Here is a 17,677-nt window from a genome sequence, read left to right on the forward strand (position 1 = left end):
GCAGAGGCACAACTTTTGAATGAACAAAAAAGGGGATCTCAGATACAGGTACCGACTCTTCTGTCAATTCCCAGACGATGGTGTTTTACAGATGGATCATGGAAAGAAAGTGATATTTTCTCTGGTCAGGGTTGGTTCAGTACGTTAGAAGGATTTGAGAGACTGATGGGAACAAGGAATGTACGGGCCACTATAACACCATTACATGCAGAGATGGAGGCGCTACTATGGGCTATGGAATGTATGAGAAACTTACGACAATTTCAGGTTACGTTTGCAACGGATTGTTCTCAATTGGTGAAGATGGTTTCGGAACCAGAAGAATGGCCAGCTTTTGCAAGTTATTTGGAAGATATCAAGAGTCTGAAAGAGAGTTTCATACGATCAGAGATTATTCATGTACCAAGAACGCAAAATACAAAGGCGGATAACCTAGCACGCAGTGTCAGGACACAAACGTCTTTCGTCGTTCACATGGATCAACCTCTCCCAGCGTGGTTTACAGAGTCAATATAAGTCTGTAATGTTGTTGACAAAAAAAAAAAAAGGAACACATATATATATATATAAGCCTTGAAACTCAGAAACATTATGGACAAAGATTAAATATCTTATTCTCTCGTTTTATAAAGAGACTCTTTTTGGTTCCAATGTTTAATTTTTGACAAAGTTTTTATCCTTCTATATAAGTTAATTTTCTTTGGATTCAAGTCGTTATCATCTAATTAATGATATACTGAATAAGAATATATTTGTGGAAACAATAATTTGTTTAATTAGTGTGAAATAGGTCAAAACGAAACTCTGTGAAATGGAAGACGGATCTATTATATAATTTGGAAACAATCCATGCAAATGATAACTAAGGCAATTCTTTGTTGAATGAATTTAAAAACTTTGTTAATGATAAGCCCTTTGTCAATTTTTTTTGTACGCCTCCGTATTTTCCTTAAAATAGAGATTTCTATTATAGAGGTGGATTTGTTCCAATGTATAACTCTATAATAGAATTCTTCTATTTTATAAGAAAATATAGAGGAATGTTACTTTTTATCTCTATACTTAAAGGTGAAAATAGCACATTTCTATATTTTCCTCTATAAATAAATAAACTCTATTATAGAGGCATAAATTGGAGCAAATCCACTTCTATAATAGAGATTTTCTATTTTAGAGGAAAATATAGAGTTGAAAATAGAAGTGGATTAGAGATTGTCTTAATGATACGTTTGGATGCCGATTAAAGGCATCTCCATCCTTACTCCATTTTTTCCTCTAAAATGGAGTAAAAGTGAATATGGAGTAAGAAATGCTCCAACCCAACTCTATATCTTACTCCATAAAGAAATTTACTCCATAAATGGAGTAATTGTTATAAAAGTAATGGAAAAGTCTATCTTTATTCATAACATAGAGGTTTCTTATATAGGAGATTACACCGTCATAGATAAATGGAAAAATTACAAATCATAATCTCTTGGTTATGAGCCATCCACAATCTGGTTCATAACACTCCCCCTTGGATGTCATAACCATTTAGAGCTTGTAATGTGCTTTAATGTTGCCTCATTAAAACTTTACTAGGAAACCCAATTGGGACAAAACCATGGTGAAGGAAAAAGAGTACAACACACTTTACTCCCCCTGATTTGGACATTACTGAAGGTCCCTTGGACCTCTCCAATTTTCGGCAATCCGTGGGTGATGAAGATCTTGGGCAGAATATGCTTCGTCCTCGAACATGATAGTTGGTTCTTCTTTACCATCGGTCATGCCACAATCTGATCGAACATATTGAGTCATCGACCTCAAATACACACACACGAAATCTTGAATGATGTTGCTGTGATATGCGTGTACCACCATGTGTAAAACATAACCTGTCTGAAAACAAATCAACAAAACCAAATAACCCCTCTTTGGGCTGGTTAGTATAAAATAAACCAAAATCAAAGGCTTCTTCATCGTCCTTCTTATGGACCAATCAGATCAGTGTCTAAAACAAGACTTCTGCATCGTCCATCTCAGGACTAAATGGATCAGTGTCCAAAACAAGTGATCTCACGCCCATATACTAGATAATGGGTGAGACTGGTTCATATTAAATCTCTTGAGTACCCTTTTCTGTATATACTATTTGATGCACTAGGATTTCATTGTTAATGTACTCAAGCTGTAATCCCAAACAAAACTTTGTTTTCCAAGATCTTTCATCTCAAAATCTTTCTTGAGATATTCAACTGTTTGAGAAATTGTATCCAGAGGTTCCTAGGATATTCAGATCATATACTTTGATGATTATCAATATTGTTCTCGAGAACTTGATGTACTTTTAGATCAATACCCTCTAGTACTTTCATTATCCAGTGGACCATATAAATATGCAGTCACTACATCAACTTACTGCAAGTCTAATTTTCTCTCTTATGTAGCCAGACTTATGAGAAATCTAAAAGTAGTTGCATCCACCACATGGGAGTATGTCTCCTCATAATCTATTACTGGTCTTTGTGAGAATCCTTGTGCAACATCAGCTTTATATCTCACGATTTCTATTCCTCACAAGACCCATTTATATCTACTGGTTTTGACATCATATGGCGTCTTAATCATATGGCCAAATATATCTTTCTTCCTTAAACTATTTAACCCCACGTTTCCATTCAATCCAATCCGTTCTACGAGTGCGCACTCTTATATTGACGTGGGTTCATGATCCTCGCTTATATTCATAAATTCAAGTGCTACCTTGTATGCAAATAAATCATCTTCTGTCGACATTCCTTATTGGTTCCATTATGTTCCAGACATGATATAATTGATTGAGATTTATTATTATCAGGACCTTTAATACTTTACAGCTTGGCGTCCCAAGCTACATTGTTTGGTACATGTACCTTAGAGCCGGCCGGCCTTATTTCCATGTTTGGGATGGTTTCCTTAGTAACCTCGGATTTGGATTTTGATTATCATTCCCTGCACCTTTCTTTTGTTTCCGATGATTCTTATCTTTTGGAACCTATTGGTCTACCACGTTTCATACGTTGTCTAGACTCTGTAACAGCTTGACTGTGTCTCTTCTTGGATATCAAATTCGTTGGTGCTTTACAAGTTGGTTTATATATGACTTAGTCATTCTTTTTCGGGTCAGCAAATGTGTCTGGCATTTGATTAGCTAGCTTTTTTAATGTATAATCTTTGGACGTCTATTTCACATTCTTTAGTCCGAGGATCTTGCCAAGACATTGATGGTTGATTCCATTCTATTTCTTTTACCATTCTTTTACCAGCTTTATTATTTTTCTCCTCCTGGTCTTAAAATAATCCGTGTACCTGGCCTCAAATATAATCACCCACAGTTGGCTCAAAGTACTTTAATATTTTGGAAGAATTATATCCAACATATATCCTCATCCTCCTTTTGAGATCCCATCTTATTTCTCTGTGGTGGAGAAATTAGTACATAGACAGCACATCCAAATGTTTTATGATGGGGTATGTCTGGCTCTTGACCCGTTAATAATTGTGATAGGGGATATATATGCTCACTAAATGGCCTGATGCGTATTAACTTACGTGTATGTAAATTTCGTGTGGCCCAAGCTGTGAATGGGAGTTTTGACCTCATAAGTTATGGTCTATCAATTAGCTATTTGCGTTTTAAAAGATTTCGGCCAAGCCGTTCTTGGTATGGACATATATCACAGAATTATCCACATTTACCCCATGGACATACCATAATAATTTAAACGCTTGGGACATGTATTCACCAGTATTATCTAGACTGATAGTCTTTATTATGAAAAGGGGGCTCGTAGCCGTTTTACTGGTGATGGCCTAATGAGTTTCCCTTGTGTACATGCTACACAAGTGAGATTCTTTGGGATAACTCTTCTTATCTTTTAATGTGTGCCTTTTGAATATCAATTTTTGCACCATGTTTGGACCAGGATGGCCAATCTGGTCGTGCCATAAAGTGTATATTTTCGAAGGTTTTTAGCCTCTATCATACTAATCTATGCATACTCTAGGTCAGTATAGAATGCAGGTATAGTCTTTAGGACTTATTATGGCCTTGGGCGATTTTATACATATATCTGAAGGAAATCTTTGTTTCCTTCTCCCATTGTTTCAATATGGAAACCATTCATTCTTATATATTTAAAACTCAATAGGCTGCTCTTGCTCTTAGAGCCGGGTGAATATAAGGCATCACTGATTTCTAGATGCATACCCTTAGGCAATAATATATTAGCCTAGCCATAGTCTTATTTTAGACTGGCGATACCTGTTTTAGTACTTATATTGGCATTTTTCAGTGTACTCATATAGAAGAATCATTCATTCATTTAATCTAAGCAGACAATGTAATAGAAATAAATTCAAGGAGATAAAAATCAGAGAAAGCATACAAGCAAAGCAATCACACAAGTTTGATGTCGAAATCAGATTATCAACTTGATTCTTTTAGGCAATCATAAGTCTCATATTCCATAAGATCATCTTGATCATGTTCGAAATTTTTTTCACCATCTTTATAGACCAAGTGGGTTTCAGGATTCTTCCCTTTCAGACTCTCTTTGATAGAGGTCACAAAAATGTTTGGGAGTCCTTCATATCTTAGCCCAATGGTTCCCCATTCCACATCTATGGCACACTGATTTGGTCGAGCTTTGTGGTTTAAAGGATATACCACGGCCACTGCCTTGACCATGGTTCAAATTGGGTTGATACCCACGGCCTCTCCCATAGTGATTCCCACGGCCAAATGTGTTATAGTGGCCATGGCCACGTTCTTTCCACCCTCCACGGCCATGACCGTGTGGTCTATCATTCTGGACGTGGTTACCTTCTTTTTTTTTCTTTTTTCTTCTGCGGCCTTATTGGTATCAGGTAAAGAGGTTAATCCAGGAGGTCTCAATTCACTATTTTTTATCAGTAATCCATTATTTTTTCCGAGCTAGTAATAGACTCATCCATGGACTTATAGTCCTGGATTCTGGGATTCCTCCAATCAAATAGGGTCTTTGGTAATAACACCGTTCTTTGGTGATCATATCTCGATTTTTAACTCTGTCCAAAGGTCTAGAGGATTCTCTATAGTCAGATACTGATCTTTGAGACTCTTAATAAGATGATGGCTAATAATTAATATTGCCCTGTATAATTCTTTTTCATTGGCATTATTGCTTTCTATGATACATTCACCAAGTCTTTTTGACTTTAGGATGATCTTTGTATCCAATGCCCACCGTGAATAATTATCTCCAGAGAGATTTAGGGCAGCAAAATCCAGGTTGATTTTTGACATCTCAAATCATATATCACTCAATTCGGATTTCAATCTTGTGAGGACAATGAAACTATCAATCTTAAAGGCATTTAATCAATCAGTCAATTTCTAGCAAGTCTCAGCAATACTATTTCTATGTGCTCATAATATTATGGTTTATCAAGACTAGCAAAAACAGATTCAATTAATCATGCAATTAGGGTTTAACAATCAATGGATTTTAGCAAGACTAGTAAAAAGATTTATTAATCATTCAATCAGTTTCAAGGCTGATTTTAGCAATACTAGAATATAGATTTCAAGCATGAATTTCAATGAATCAGTTTCAAGGCTGATTGGTATTTAGCATAAACCGTGTGTAAATAATCTATCTAGTATCCGAATTTATCAAACTTCAAAAACATATAATCAGATCAATCAATTTAATAGAACTCATAAGCATAATGAATTTAAGGTTTCAAGTTTCAGATATGTGGATTAAGGTTAGGACTAGAATTAGGGTTTCATGATTTCAAATCAGATCAATCAATAAAATCGAACTTAGCATACAATCTTAAACCTCAAGACATTAGATTTTATCATGAATCTATCAACCTAGCATACGGATTCTCAATTCTCAAAGACATCCAAATCAGATCAATATAACCTATCATACAGATTATTTAGGCTTTCTATTTAAAACAGATCAAATTACAAAACTATCAATCCTAGCAGATGATATTAAACCTCAAGAATTATGCAATCAGATCATTCGGATTTTAAACAAGTAAACATCAATCAATCTATCAACCTATCGGATTATATAAGCAAAACAAGCTAGCAACCTATCAGATTCATTCAATGTTTTAACAGGCTGGTCGGTTTAAACAATTTTAAATCAGATGAACAATTAACCAAGCAGGATGAGAAAATAAATCTATCAATTTAACGGTCAAACAATTCTAGCAACATAGCATCAGATTCAATCAGATTTAAAACCTCAATGATCAAAACCGAAAACCGTTTTGATTTCAAAATATTCGATTAGGGTTTTAATATGTGATTTGATAATTATAGTATAATTAATTATGATACTTATATTATTTAGGGTTTATAGATATAGGGTTAGGGTTTATAGGATTTTAACTTGTAAAAATCGATTTGGGGTTTTAATCATGTAGGAACATGATTTAGGGTTTGGGGTATCGAACTTTTAGAGCTTCGATTTACTCAATTAGGATTTTTGATCTATTACCCTATGGTTTTGATTCATAAAGATTAGGGTTTTAGGGTTTCATTCTTTATCAATTAATCCATGTTCGATTATGGGTTCTTAGGTTTTGAATTACCTTTTAACCTTAGATGATTGTTGAATCGGACCACCAAAGGAGTTGAGCCGCGAGCTGGACACGAACGGGACGCGAGCTGGAATGGATCGAGTCGCTTCTATCGGGTCGCGGACGTCTTTTGTTGCTTGATCGGGAACGCCTTGATCGTCGGACGCGAGCTGTCTGATGCTGTCGCGAACAAGGAAGAGGTCGCGTGCTGGAGCTGCTCTCGGGTCGCGAACGTCTGAGCTAGGTTCAGGAACGCCTTGGGCTGAAGCTGATCGGGGACGCGAGCTGGAACAGATGCGGGAACAAGAGACGCGATCGGGGTTTAGGGTTCGTCGATCAAGGCGTTCCCGATCAAGCAACAAAAGACGTCCGCGACCCGATAGAAGCGACTCGATCCATTCCAGCTCGCGTATTAGGCAATAATATAGAGTATTAGCTTAGGGATTTAGAGTTTCGTGCTGATAACGTGTTGTAAAAGTAATGGAAAAGTCTATATTTATTAATAACATAGAGATTCCTTATATAGGAGATTACACCGTTATAGATAAATGGAAAGATTATAAATCATAATCTCTTTGTTATGAGTCATCTACAATCTGGTTCATAACAATAATCTATTTTTTGTTTGTTCATCACTCTATTATGGAGTGGGAAATAGAATAGGGTTAAAGCAATTTTACTTTATTTTCACTTTTACTCTATTTTGGAGGAAAAGACGGAGTTGTACATATTGGAGATGCTCTAGGGGTTTTGTTTCTTGGGCCGTTAAACAAACCCAGCTTTTGGTCTATAATTGTTATTGTTGAATTGTACAGTTGTCATGTCAGATTTCAAACGCGATAAAATCATTGGAAACAAAATGCGATTAAAAATGATTACCAAAAACTACTTTTTTTTTTCGTACGTGTGCCTTAGAATGGTCCTCTTCATTTGATGTTCTTTCCTCGAAAATAAAAAACTTTATCGAACTTTAGTATAGATTCTTTGATTTTAGCTTTAATATCTTATCTTGTGAGATTTTATTCCTTGATGATACTACATAAACCTTTTTGTATAAAAACGTATATTACACTTTGTACCCTGACATTATAAAGTTGTTATATTAAATACGAATCCCACATACCAATTAGTACATTACCACAAGCACACAAAACCAATAGAAATATAATCACCTTGAGCTACCAGGTGATTGGTAAATGACATATGAACAATGAACAATGGATAGTAACATTAATTAGTCTACAAACGACGCAAATCCAAACACATAATTGTAAATTAAGAAAATAAAAATAAAGAAAGAGTATTAATCTCTAAATAGAAACACTGTTTGGAATCCCTTTACCAGTAAGTCCACCCTCTCTCGTGTAGTCCGTAGTATCCGGGTACAAGAGAGTGTATGGTATGTTAACCGGACCGGTCCGGTTCTTGAACTTCTTATCATTGTTTCTTCGTATAATATTGTTCTCTATCAATTCCAAACTCTTTCCAAACCGCTTGAACGCCTCTAAAGGCTCCTCATCTGCCGTCCAGTTCGGTGAGTCTCTCTGCCCTAAGTAAATCTCGTCCGTTGAATGCATAGACAAAATCTCTATGATGGAGATACCAAGCAGAGTTTGTAACTGCGGCGTGATCGTCTTTAAAAACGCCACCTCCTCGTTTTCCTCCAGTTCTGTGTACTCTTCCGTACCCGGTTCCGGCATGAACCGACGGCTGACGGTAGGCCGGTTTGGGAGAAAGCCAGCGTAAGGGTATTGCCCGAAGTTAACTGCTGCGTGGAGAGCAGAGGCGACCCAGATGATGATGGTGCAGGCTTCGATGAGGTCGTCGCAGGTTTGCATCGACGGCCACCATGACTCTTGTTGTAAATCGCCGTGACCTTTGGTTCGAAGCTCGTTCCACCATTCTTGGATCTCGGTATCGTTTTGCACAGCTTTGTCATTCTTGTAGTAAATTGTGCAGTACTCTCTCACCCACGTCTTAATCGCTGACCATATCTCTAAACCATCGACTGCAAACGGGTAGTCCTCAATCAGAAGCTCAATCCCGTTCTCACTGCTTGGATTTTCAACGGCAACTCCACTGTGAAAACAGGGGATTTAATGTTACTTGTTACACAAGAAATTTAAAGGTTACTTGTGCGTCGACATAAAGAAAAGGGGAAAATGACTTAGATAGCACAAAAAACATTACGATAAAAATTAGCTGAAATTGGGAAAAGTGACTAAATTAACACTAATTAAAAGATAAAAATGATTAAAGTACTCAAAATCCTATTCTCTAATCCCATCCTTTAAATACTAAACACTATAATCACTAAACCTATTCTAAATATAAAATAAAAATGTATCTTTAACTTGTAACTAATGCTATTTATATTTTATTATTTGTGTGTTAATTTTGGAACAATAAGGTGTTTTAATGCTATTTATAGGGGTATTTTCTAAAGAAAAAGACTTGATATGCATACCGCTTGAGGAGATCTTTGGGAAGAGCCTGATCAGTGAAAACCCAATTCTTGTAAATTGAAGAAGACATTTCCATTGCGTAACGACCAGGGAACACCGTTCTCTCCAAAACTCCATCAGAGTTTATAAGGACATGTCGTGCCAATGCGTTGATGTTCATCGTGTCACGGAAATGAGGATGAAGAAGTTTGAAGATCGGATGGATCACACTTAGTTGCCTATTCGACGCGATTATGAACGGTTCAATCACTGCATGCGTCTTCAACCTGAAAAAGACATGAAAATAACCGGTTATGTTTAGGTCCTACCTAATTAAACCAAACACTAATTGTTTTAACAACGTCTTTTTCTTTTCTTCTTACCAGTGGCTTATAAGCTGGTGATAACCGGAATCATTAACCGCGGCGTAAGCCTTAGCAAGCTGCCAAACCGATCCCTCCACGCCTTTCTCTGCTGGTGTGAAAATCTTGCTCACCGCTCCGTGTGATTCACCTTGTGCGTGAGGAAGACTCAGCTCTATGGCTAGAGGCTTCAGTGTTCCGTCCTCTTGAAGCAACAGAAGCGTTCGGGTCGCATAAGTTTTAGTGTTTGTCGAGTTTATCCGTGTCAAGTATGGCATCAATGCATCATGATGATCTAATATGTATAGCTTGTTCTGTCCCAAAGCCTTTTTTATATAACAAAAAAACAAAAGTTACGATATGATAAAGAAACTGTTACTTGCTAAGCAAGGATTTGTATATTATACTTACTTCTTGGACACTGAGACCGTTCATGTGTGGTTTTATGTGCTCTTCTCGTATGGAACTGTGTTGGTTTCCATACCTTGTAGAGTCTAAATTGCTCTTTGGAGGAAACTCCTGCAAATTTGTTTTTGTATAATCACATTATGACTAATCATATAAAATATATAACTTCGACCATTTTATACAATTGAAAGCAAAAATTGAATGATTTGATGAATGTTATACCTGGAGACGACTTATAACCACTGGATTGAGTCCAGCCAACATTTCTCTCGCAAACTCTTCATCAGTCCTCCAAGCCGATCTACTTTCTGTAATAACAAACGTATCACTTAGTCAAAATCTATATACAAATTTTGCTCTGAATCCAATCTCTAGTTGCATCTTTATTTAATAATATACTATATATTTAGGTTTACCTTTGAGGACGTCAGGCAAAGGAAACTTCAAGAACCGTTCACCATCATTGCGAACAAGCTCACGAAACATCTCCCATGGGATAACATCACGTAGCTTAGATATGGTGTGACCATTGGCGAGTTTAATACTACCGTCATAGAGGTGGAAAACGTCTTCGAACGAGTCAAACTCGTTGATGGTCTTGTCGCAAACTGAGGCTATTTCAGGGACTAGCACTTGAGTCACCGATTTGAGTGCGTACGCGAGGAAATCAGAGAACTTAACATGGCTAAACCGCTCGTCCCTCGGCACGTAGATGTTCAGGTTTAGTAATGCCAGCCTACTCTCGGACTTAGAGTCTGATAAAAAAAACGGTGACGTGTATATCAAGTAACCCATTGAGTTTTGCAATATATGTGATGGTTTTTAAATGTTGAGGTTACTAACCGGATTTGGTGGGTTTACGACCGGTTTTGCCGCGGCGAGGATAAGGAAAGTCAGGTGAACCGCCGAGAACCGGACGGGCTGAGTCAGAACCTTTGTCGGGTGCACCTAAGTCGTTGTAATAAGCGTAGTCGTAAACTCTGTCCCATTCTTTGAGTTCTCCTCCTTTCTCGTTGTCTCTTAGATTCTTTAGCTCTTCCTTTCTTAGCTCTTTGAGTAGCTCTGGTGTTTCATTTGGAAGATATGCCTTTTGTGTTTATGTAAAAGAAAAAAAAAGAATTGAAAATGAGTAGATAATATCGTTTGTTGAAATTTGGGTTAGGTACTAAAGGATGTTTAATGCATTATGCTTTTTGAATTTGACTGTTAGGTGGTCCAACCTAATGCCTAGTTTAATAAATTAACGTTGTTGTAAAAATTAATAATGATAAATCTAACTTTTAATAGTTGTCCCTATCAAGTTATAGAATGATTCTCTAAATTATAAAAATAATCGTAATAAAGGGAATGCGACTTGTGTAAAGAGAAGACAGCAAGGTCCGGTTTTATTCTTTGGTACGATGTGTTAAACACGCACACGAATATTCCAATCCTCTATAATAAACATTTATAAAGATCATGTCATGTGGATTACGAATATGTTTCCTGTACTATATAGTAACCATTAATCAGTACCCATTAATAAATGAAAGTATTACTTAGGGCAAATCTCCAAAATAGCACTTTTCTAAGTTTATATCACAAAAATAGCACTCAAAAACTAAAATGACCAAAATAGCACCTTTCTAAGTTTATCCTTTGAAAATTTTAATTTTTTTATTTTTCCAAATTTGAAATCTTATCACCAAAACCTCATTTCTCAACTCTAAACCCTAAACCCTAAACCATAAACCCTAAACCCTAAACTCTAAACCCTAAACCCTAAAATCTAAACCCTAAACCCTAAACCCTAAACCTTAAACCTTAAACCCTAAAATCTAAACCCTAAACCCTAAACTCTAAACCCTAAATCCTAAACCCTAAACCATAAATCCTAAACCCCACCCTTTAACTCTAAACCCTAAGTTTGTGACTTTTGATAAAACATTAAGTACTATTTTTGTGACTTTTGACCTTGAATGCTAGTTTGGGAACATAAACTTGATTTAGTGCTATTTTTGTCTTTTTCTCTATTACTTACTCCCCTCTGCCTATCCAGACAATAACAAAACCAAAACAAACTACAATCTCAAAAGTGAAAGATTAAGAATGACCTGGGGTCAAAGATTACTTTTGACAACTTTTATGCACATGGACAATCAGATCAATCCAGATTAGTTATAAAGCATTACATAAAATGCCAAGTAGGATATTAAAAAAATAGTATCTCGGTCAAATTGGTGCGTTACATACCCCCTCTAATTTTTTAAAAAATTGATGCTTAAGATTTACACACCTATTAATAAAAATTTAATACATATTTTATTTATTAGTTTTTGTTATTTTTATTTGCTTTCTAATAAAGTTTTACCACTCATATTTTTAGGTTTTAATTTATGTTTTAGTTTTAAATAAAATACATTAACTAAAACTAAAACATCAATCTTCTGTGTACAAGTAAAAAAATTATAACTACTACTAATCTCCATTCGTTAATAGCGTTTACCTTGTTAGAGAAGAAAACGCGGTCAGAGCGGTACCGATGGCTTGGATAGATCCAAGAATTGCAAACGAAGTGTATCGGACCACCTTCACCGCCAGGGAAATTGCGGAGAGTGAGGGATTTAAGGTAGAATTGGCTATGGTGGTGGTTCTTGATCACAAACGCAGCCGGTGGTCCCATTGACTCGTCCCAATCAAACGTCACCGCAAACGCAGTTTCCTCCGCGGTTACAGACGTTTTTATTTTTGTCACCCATTTTTCCAGATGTGCTGCTTTTCCAAGTCTTCCTCTCTTCTCATTGGCTGATTTATATTATAACACAAAAAACATTACTATCTTTAAAATAAAACAGAGTATCCTCTGTTTCTTTAGTGAAAGATGCAGACTTTAGTAGAACGAGGTGGATCTGATGAAATACCAGGGTCGGGTTGGAGAGAGCTGACGAGCTGGAGAGATACGCGACGACCAAGAAGCTCATGAACTCGATCGAGAAAAGAAGCCATGGCGTCTTTGAAGTCGAGAAGGTTCTTCTTCATGACAACAACTTCTCCTTGTATCTTCATCGTCTTCTTGGTCTTCTTCTTCTTGACGTCTTCCTCCATCGTCTTTGTCCTTTTTTTCGTCTTGGGCTTCACGCATAAGATCTCTGCGATGTCAGTGTGGATCATGGCGTTATATATTGCAGAATTTTCTCTGAGTGAGAATGAAGAAAAGGGAGAGAGAGAGAGATAAATTCTATGCTTGGAGAATGAAGAGAGAGATGTGTGATTATAGAATGTTCTTTTTCATCTCTTACGCATATATTTATAAGAGTATATATATAACACAAATCTGATGCGAATATCATATTTGTATTTATACTAGATCTAAATAACAAGCAGTATTAGTTTCAGAATAAAACAATTACAAGCAATAATATTGGCAACGTCAGTGTTTCGTTTTTTGAGATAAAACATAGCTTTAAATTAACTGTAGATTTCGTGTGAATATACTTTTGTTTAAATTAATATTCTTTCCATTTTTATTATAACTTTTAGAATTAAACACATAACTTAAGAACATTTATTTTTACCATTTTAAACAAAAATATCATTAGTTCTTGATCTATACATATTTTGACCAATAATAAAACAAAAGATTACATGATTATAAAACATAAAATTTATGAATTTGTATTAAAATAAACTTCATCTAGTTTTAAATAACATAAAATTTCAAAAACATCAATTTTTAAAAAATGGATATAGTAATTAATTGAAATCAAATTTGTTTAAAGTCTATTTTTATTATTGTAAAGAATAAATATAAACAAAAAATTATATGTACGTAAAATACAAAGTTTATAAATAATAATTAGTTTTTTAGAAATAATTATTTTAAAAACATTTGAAGTCTTAGCCATTTTTAGTTTTCATGTATATACGGTTGCGAATTTTGTTTTATATTAAACTCCAAATATTTTAGAATTGACATGGCTTTTCCCTTTACTCTAATTTAGTAAGATAACAAGATAGTAAGATACAATAATTACAAATGAGAAACACGCGTATATATTGTATATAACTAATGATGTTGGAATCAATTTTTGAATGCATGTATACACATATAAGTATCATACATAATTTAGAACATCATGATCCTCTAGGGCGAAATAACATCGCAATTTCCTCTCCTTAATATCAGCACACCTTTTCTATAATAGAGGAAAATAATCCTATTAAGTATTACCACTTATGACTTACCTGTGAAGGTTGGATGTCCTTTTCTCTAAGTCAAGGCCTTTACAAAAGTATTTTCTTTGTTCATATTGACTTGTTTACCTACTTTCTTCAAAACTCGACGTGATGAAAAACTTTTATATTTGGGAGAGAGCCTGGCAGATAATGAAATAGCCACCCAAATCTTCTCTTACGATTTGGTTATAATTTTAAAATAGAATTATTTTCTTAAAAAATATTATGAAAAAGAAAAAGATATTGTTTAATTTGTAAAAATATTGAGCTCATTTGACTCTTTTGTCGGCTAAAAATATTATTATTGCTTTTAAATCTTTTGACCTATTGATATAGGTGTGGTCCAACTATTTTAATACAATTATTAAAAAAATTTATTAATTATTTAAAAGAAATATTATACAAAAGACATAAATATGACTAAAATACACACAAATATAAAAATTAAATTTCTAAAAAATGTAAAACAAAAAATATACCCGCTACTTTAAATCAATAACATACATTTCAAGGACTTTGAACAAGGGTTGTAAGGAATGGGAGCATTGTACTGTGGTGGTTTTCAGCTTAGTTACTCAGTCAATAAAATCATGAATCAAGCCTTGCTCACTGTTATTTTAAACCAAGGAGGCCTCGGGCTTGGACCGAAGAAAAAAGTGACACAATAATAATATTATTATAAAGTTTTTTTTTTGAAAAAGGGCATAATATTATTATAAAGTTATAAACTTATAAACCACGTCTTGGTTGAATATCATTATCTGGGGATCACGATGAAAGATCATCTGGGGATCACGATGAGGGATCATCTGATTCAAATGAAATAGTTATATATGAGAGTGTGCATATATTTAGATTTTTTCATATTCTTATACCGTTGACAATGGCACCATTTGCTAACAATATCTATATATATATAAAGATGTATGCTTCACTCCTGTGCTGCCAACAAGGACAGCACGTCACTAATTAGCCTTCTATCGTCGTGACACCTGTCCTTTTTCGAATCCGCACCGTTTCATTAACTCTCATGTGGTTTTGGGCTTTTTCGTTTATCTCTGGTCGCTGTGGTTTTCGAGACAGCCCAATAGCCCAACAGATTGAACCCTAATTGTGTGTTTACACGCAGAAAGGATTTTACGGTACGTCTCTCTTTTTTCTTCTTCCTCCTGTGACTTTCTGATCTTCATCTGTAACATTGAAACGCTTCCAGTTATATCTTCTTCATGTTTAATCCTTTATTAATTAGATTCTGCTTATCTTCCTGAAGGGGAATCTGCTGATTGGTCAAAGACCACTACTCCTTTCGTCAAGAAGGAATCAGGAGAGGGAGAAGCCATGGATGATCTCTTCTCGGCGTATATGAATCTTGAAAACATTGATGCCTTAAAATCCCCTGAAGCTGATATGGAGAGTAGTAGAGCAAGCGGGACCAAGACTAACGGTAGTGACGACACAGAGGGAGAAAGCAGCAGCGTCAATTACGAGAGTGGTGGCGATCATAACAATAGCTTTACAGGAGTGTTTCAGTAGACATTTTCTTTGTCATGCTTGCTCTGGTTCAGAGTTGGCGTACCTGCGAGTATAAATAGATCACCATTATTCCCCTTACAATCATCTTCCAAGCCGTGTATCTACTACACCTATAAAAAAGGTAAGGCCTCATTTCTTGAGAATCATCCAAGCTCATTACTTTTGTTATTTTTCTCGAAGGTTTTTTGGAACTTTGCTCTTCTGTTTTCATTTATTGAAGTTCTAATGGTGATTAACCTGTTTTTTGAACGTGAAAAAGATCCCACTCAGTTCTGTGCATAAAGACAATTTCTTGATTTCCAAATTGTTTTCTATTTTTGACTAGCTCGCTTTTCTGAGGATGATAATTGTTTGTGTTCAAACTTTTGGTGAAGCAACAAAAAGTTGAGTTGGAGAGAAGCCACTTCTATCTGTTTGAACATTTTTCCAGGTAATTTGTATTTCTAATCAATTAAGAATCCAATCAATTACAGAGTCTGTAATAAAGTTTTCCTGTGACATATTATGTATCTACACCTACAAAAAAGGGAAGGCTTCATTCCTTGAGAATTATGGTCACTAGAAGCTATAACTTTGATGAAGAAATTCAAGTCTTTTGATTTGATGTGAGACATGCTTAATACTGACAATGTAATCGACATTGCTAAAGTTCTCATTTTGATGTAGAATATGTAAGAACAGTTTATAGCTCAAAATTGGAGCTTTATGAAGATCTAAGTTAATGTTTGGGTATTTGGTGCAGTGTTTAGAGGAGTGGCGACATTGAAAGTGAGGGCTATGAAAGAAGTTTGGAACATTGCATCAGTGTCTACAGGGATTAAGAACTCACTACTTCTGAAGGCTGCAACAACATTAGTAATGGTAGCAATGGAAGCTCCAGTAGTTGTCACAGTAGCTAGGATAATTTCTTGGTAATTAGCAGAGAATGTCTTGCAAGAGGCTGTCTACTTCTCAAACGTACTTTGTCAAGGTAATGAATATTATTTTTTCTTTTTGATTTAGTTTACGTTTCAGTTCTTGGATATTTTTCCTAATGCTTTGTTACTGTTGGAAGTTGTCTCCGCTGGAAAATAGTTCATGTTTCAATCAACACTCTGATGAAACAAATAAAACAGAGCCAAACTGTTTGTGAATAAGTGAGGAATCTTTAGCTTACTTTACATGGATGTGAACTTTCTTATATCAAACACACATAGATACTTCAAATGGCAGGATAAGAAGAAAGTAGAAACAAAGCTAAGGCTGATATAAAAAAGCATACGTTATGACAATGATGATGATAATGAAGTTATGGGATCTACATTTGTGTATTACTTAAGAATTTTCTTTGTGAATCACCAAGATGAAAGACTATAAAAGGTATGTCTTGGCATTATAATTTAGGCTTTTTAGTATTAGTTTATTTTGTGGAATTTTTTTTTTGTTTCGGTCATCTTATATATGTTATTACTAAGTTTGTAAGTCTCATGATCATTTTTGTGATTTGCCTTTTGGTGGAATGTATCTTTATTTTTTTCATCGGAATGTATCTTTAATTGTTGTAGTGTTTACTTTTTTATTTGGTGGAAGGTGTCCAAAATCAATCTATGGTCGATTTTTTATTTGCTATCATTACAACAACGTAATTATTCTGAGAAAATGTAGAATATTACTCAGGCTCATATAAAGTTAAAATATTACTCGGCTCATATAAATTTTCACTTTGCAGCATCAATCACATTCCAGTCTGGTCAATTTAGTTGCATCTGTAATCAGGAAAGCAAATTATAATACATCAGTGCCAACTGCAAAAAGTCGCATTATTTTAAAAACTCTGACACACACTGCTCGAAAACAAGATAGTGAAACATTTTTTTCACAGCTAGCATGTGAGTGGTGGAAGAAGAAAAACTGAACGGCTGACTCAGGAAACGCCTATAAAATCAGAGTTGAATCAGGGATACATATAACATGTGTTATAATGAATTAGCAAATACCTTTTTAGGATCATATAATTATCATTTTAAATAAAAATTAATAAAATAACATACAACTAAATTCAAGAAATAAATATAACATAAATAATGATTTGTGTTAAATCCATTCGATTAGGGTTTTAAAAATTAC

At 35.0% G+C, this 17,677-nt stretch overlaps 1 protein-coding gene and 1 long non-coding RNA gene across 4 annotated transcripts; one reads left to right on the plus strand and one right to left on the minus strand.

The window, feature by feature from the left end:
• Positions 1 to 7,690: 7,690 nt before the first annotated feature.
• LOC106388246 (linoleate 9S-lipoxygenase 5) lies at positions 7,691 to 13,122 on the minus strand. The gene is made up of 9 exons (XM_013828273.3): positions 12,724 to 13,122; positions 12,309 to 12,607; positions 10,667 to 10,910; positions 10,240 to 10,578; positions 10,046 to 10,131; positions 9,827 to 9,934; positions 9,437 to 9,741; positions 9,077 to 9,340; positions 7,691 to 8,688 (listed from the first exon to the last, which is right to left on the minus strand). Exons 1-9 carry the CDS (start codon positions 12,971 to 12,973, stop codon positions 7,920 to 7,922), a joined length of 2,664 nt encoding a protein of 887 aa, XP_013683727.1. The 5' UTR covers positions 12,974 to 13,122; the 3' UTR covers positions 7,691 to 7,919.
• A 1,817-nt stretch (positions 13,123 to 14,939) lies between these two features.
• Positions 14,940 to 17,182, plus strand: LOC106388248. 3 transcript variants are annotated; one of them, XR_002655039.2, is made up of 4 exons: positions 14,940 to 15,180; positions 15,309 to 15,692; positions 15,897 to 16,001; positions 16,314 to 17,182. It is a non-coding gene; the product is annotated as an uncharacterized LOC106388248 (long non-coding RNA). The 3 variants fall into 3 exon arrangements; XR_002655038.2 differs by lacking the exon at positions 14,940 to 15,180 and having other exon boundaries at positions 15,192 to 15,692; XR_002655040.2 differs by lacking the exon at positions 14,940 to 15,180 and having other exon boundaries at positions 15,192 to 15,692; positions 15,946 to 16,001.
• Positions 17,183 to 17,677: the final 495 nt, after the last annotated feature.

Source organism: Brassica napus, chromosome C5 (assembly GCF_020379485.1).
Source record: "Brassica napus cultivar Da-Ae chromosome C5, Da-Ae, whole genome shotgun sequence".
Classification (NCBI taxonomy): domain Eukaryota; kingdom Viridiplantae; phylum Streptophyta; class Magnoliopsida; order Brassicales; family Brassicaceae; genus Brassica; species Brassica napus.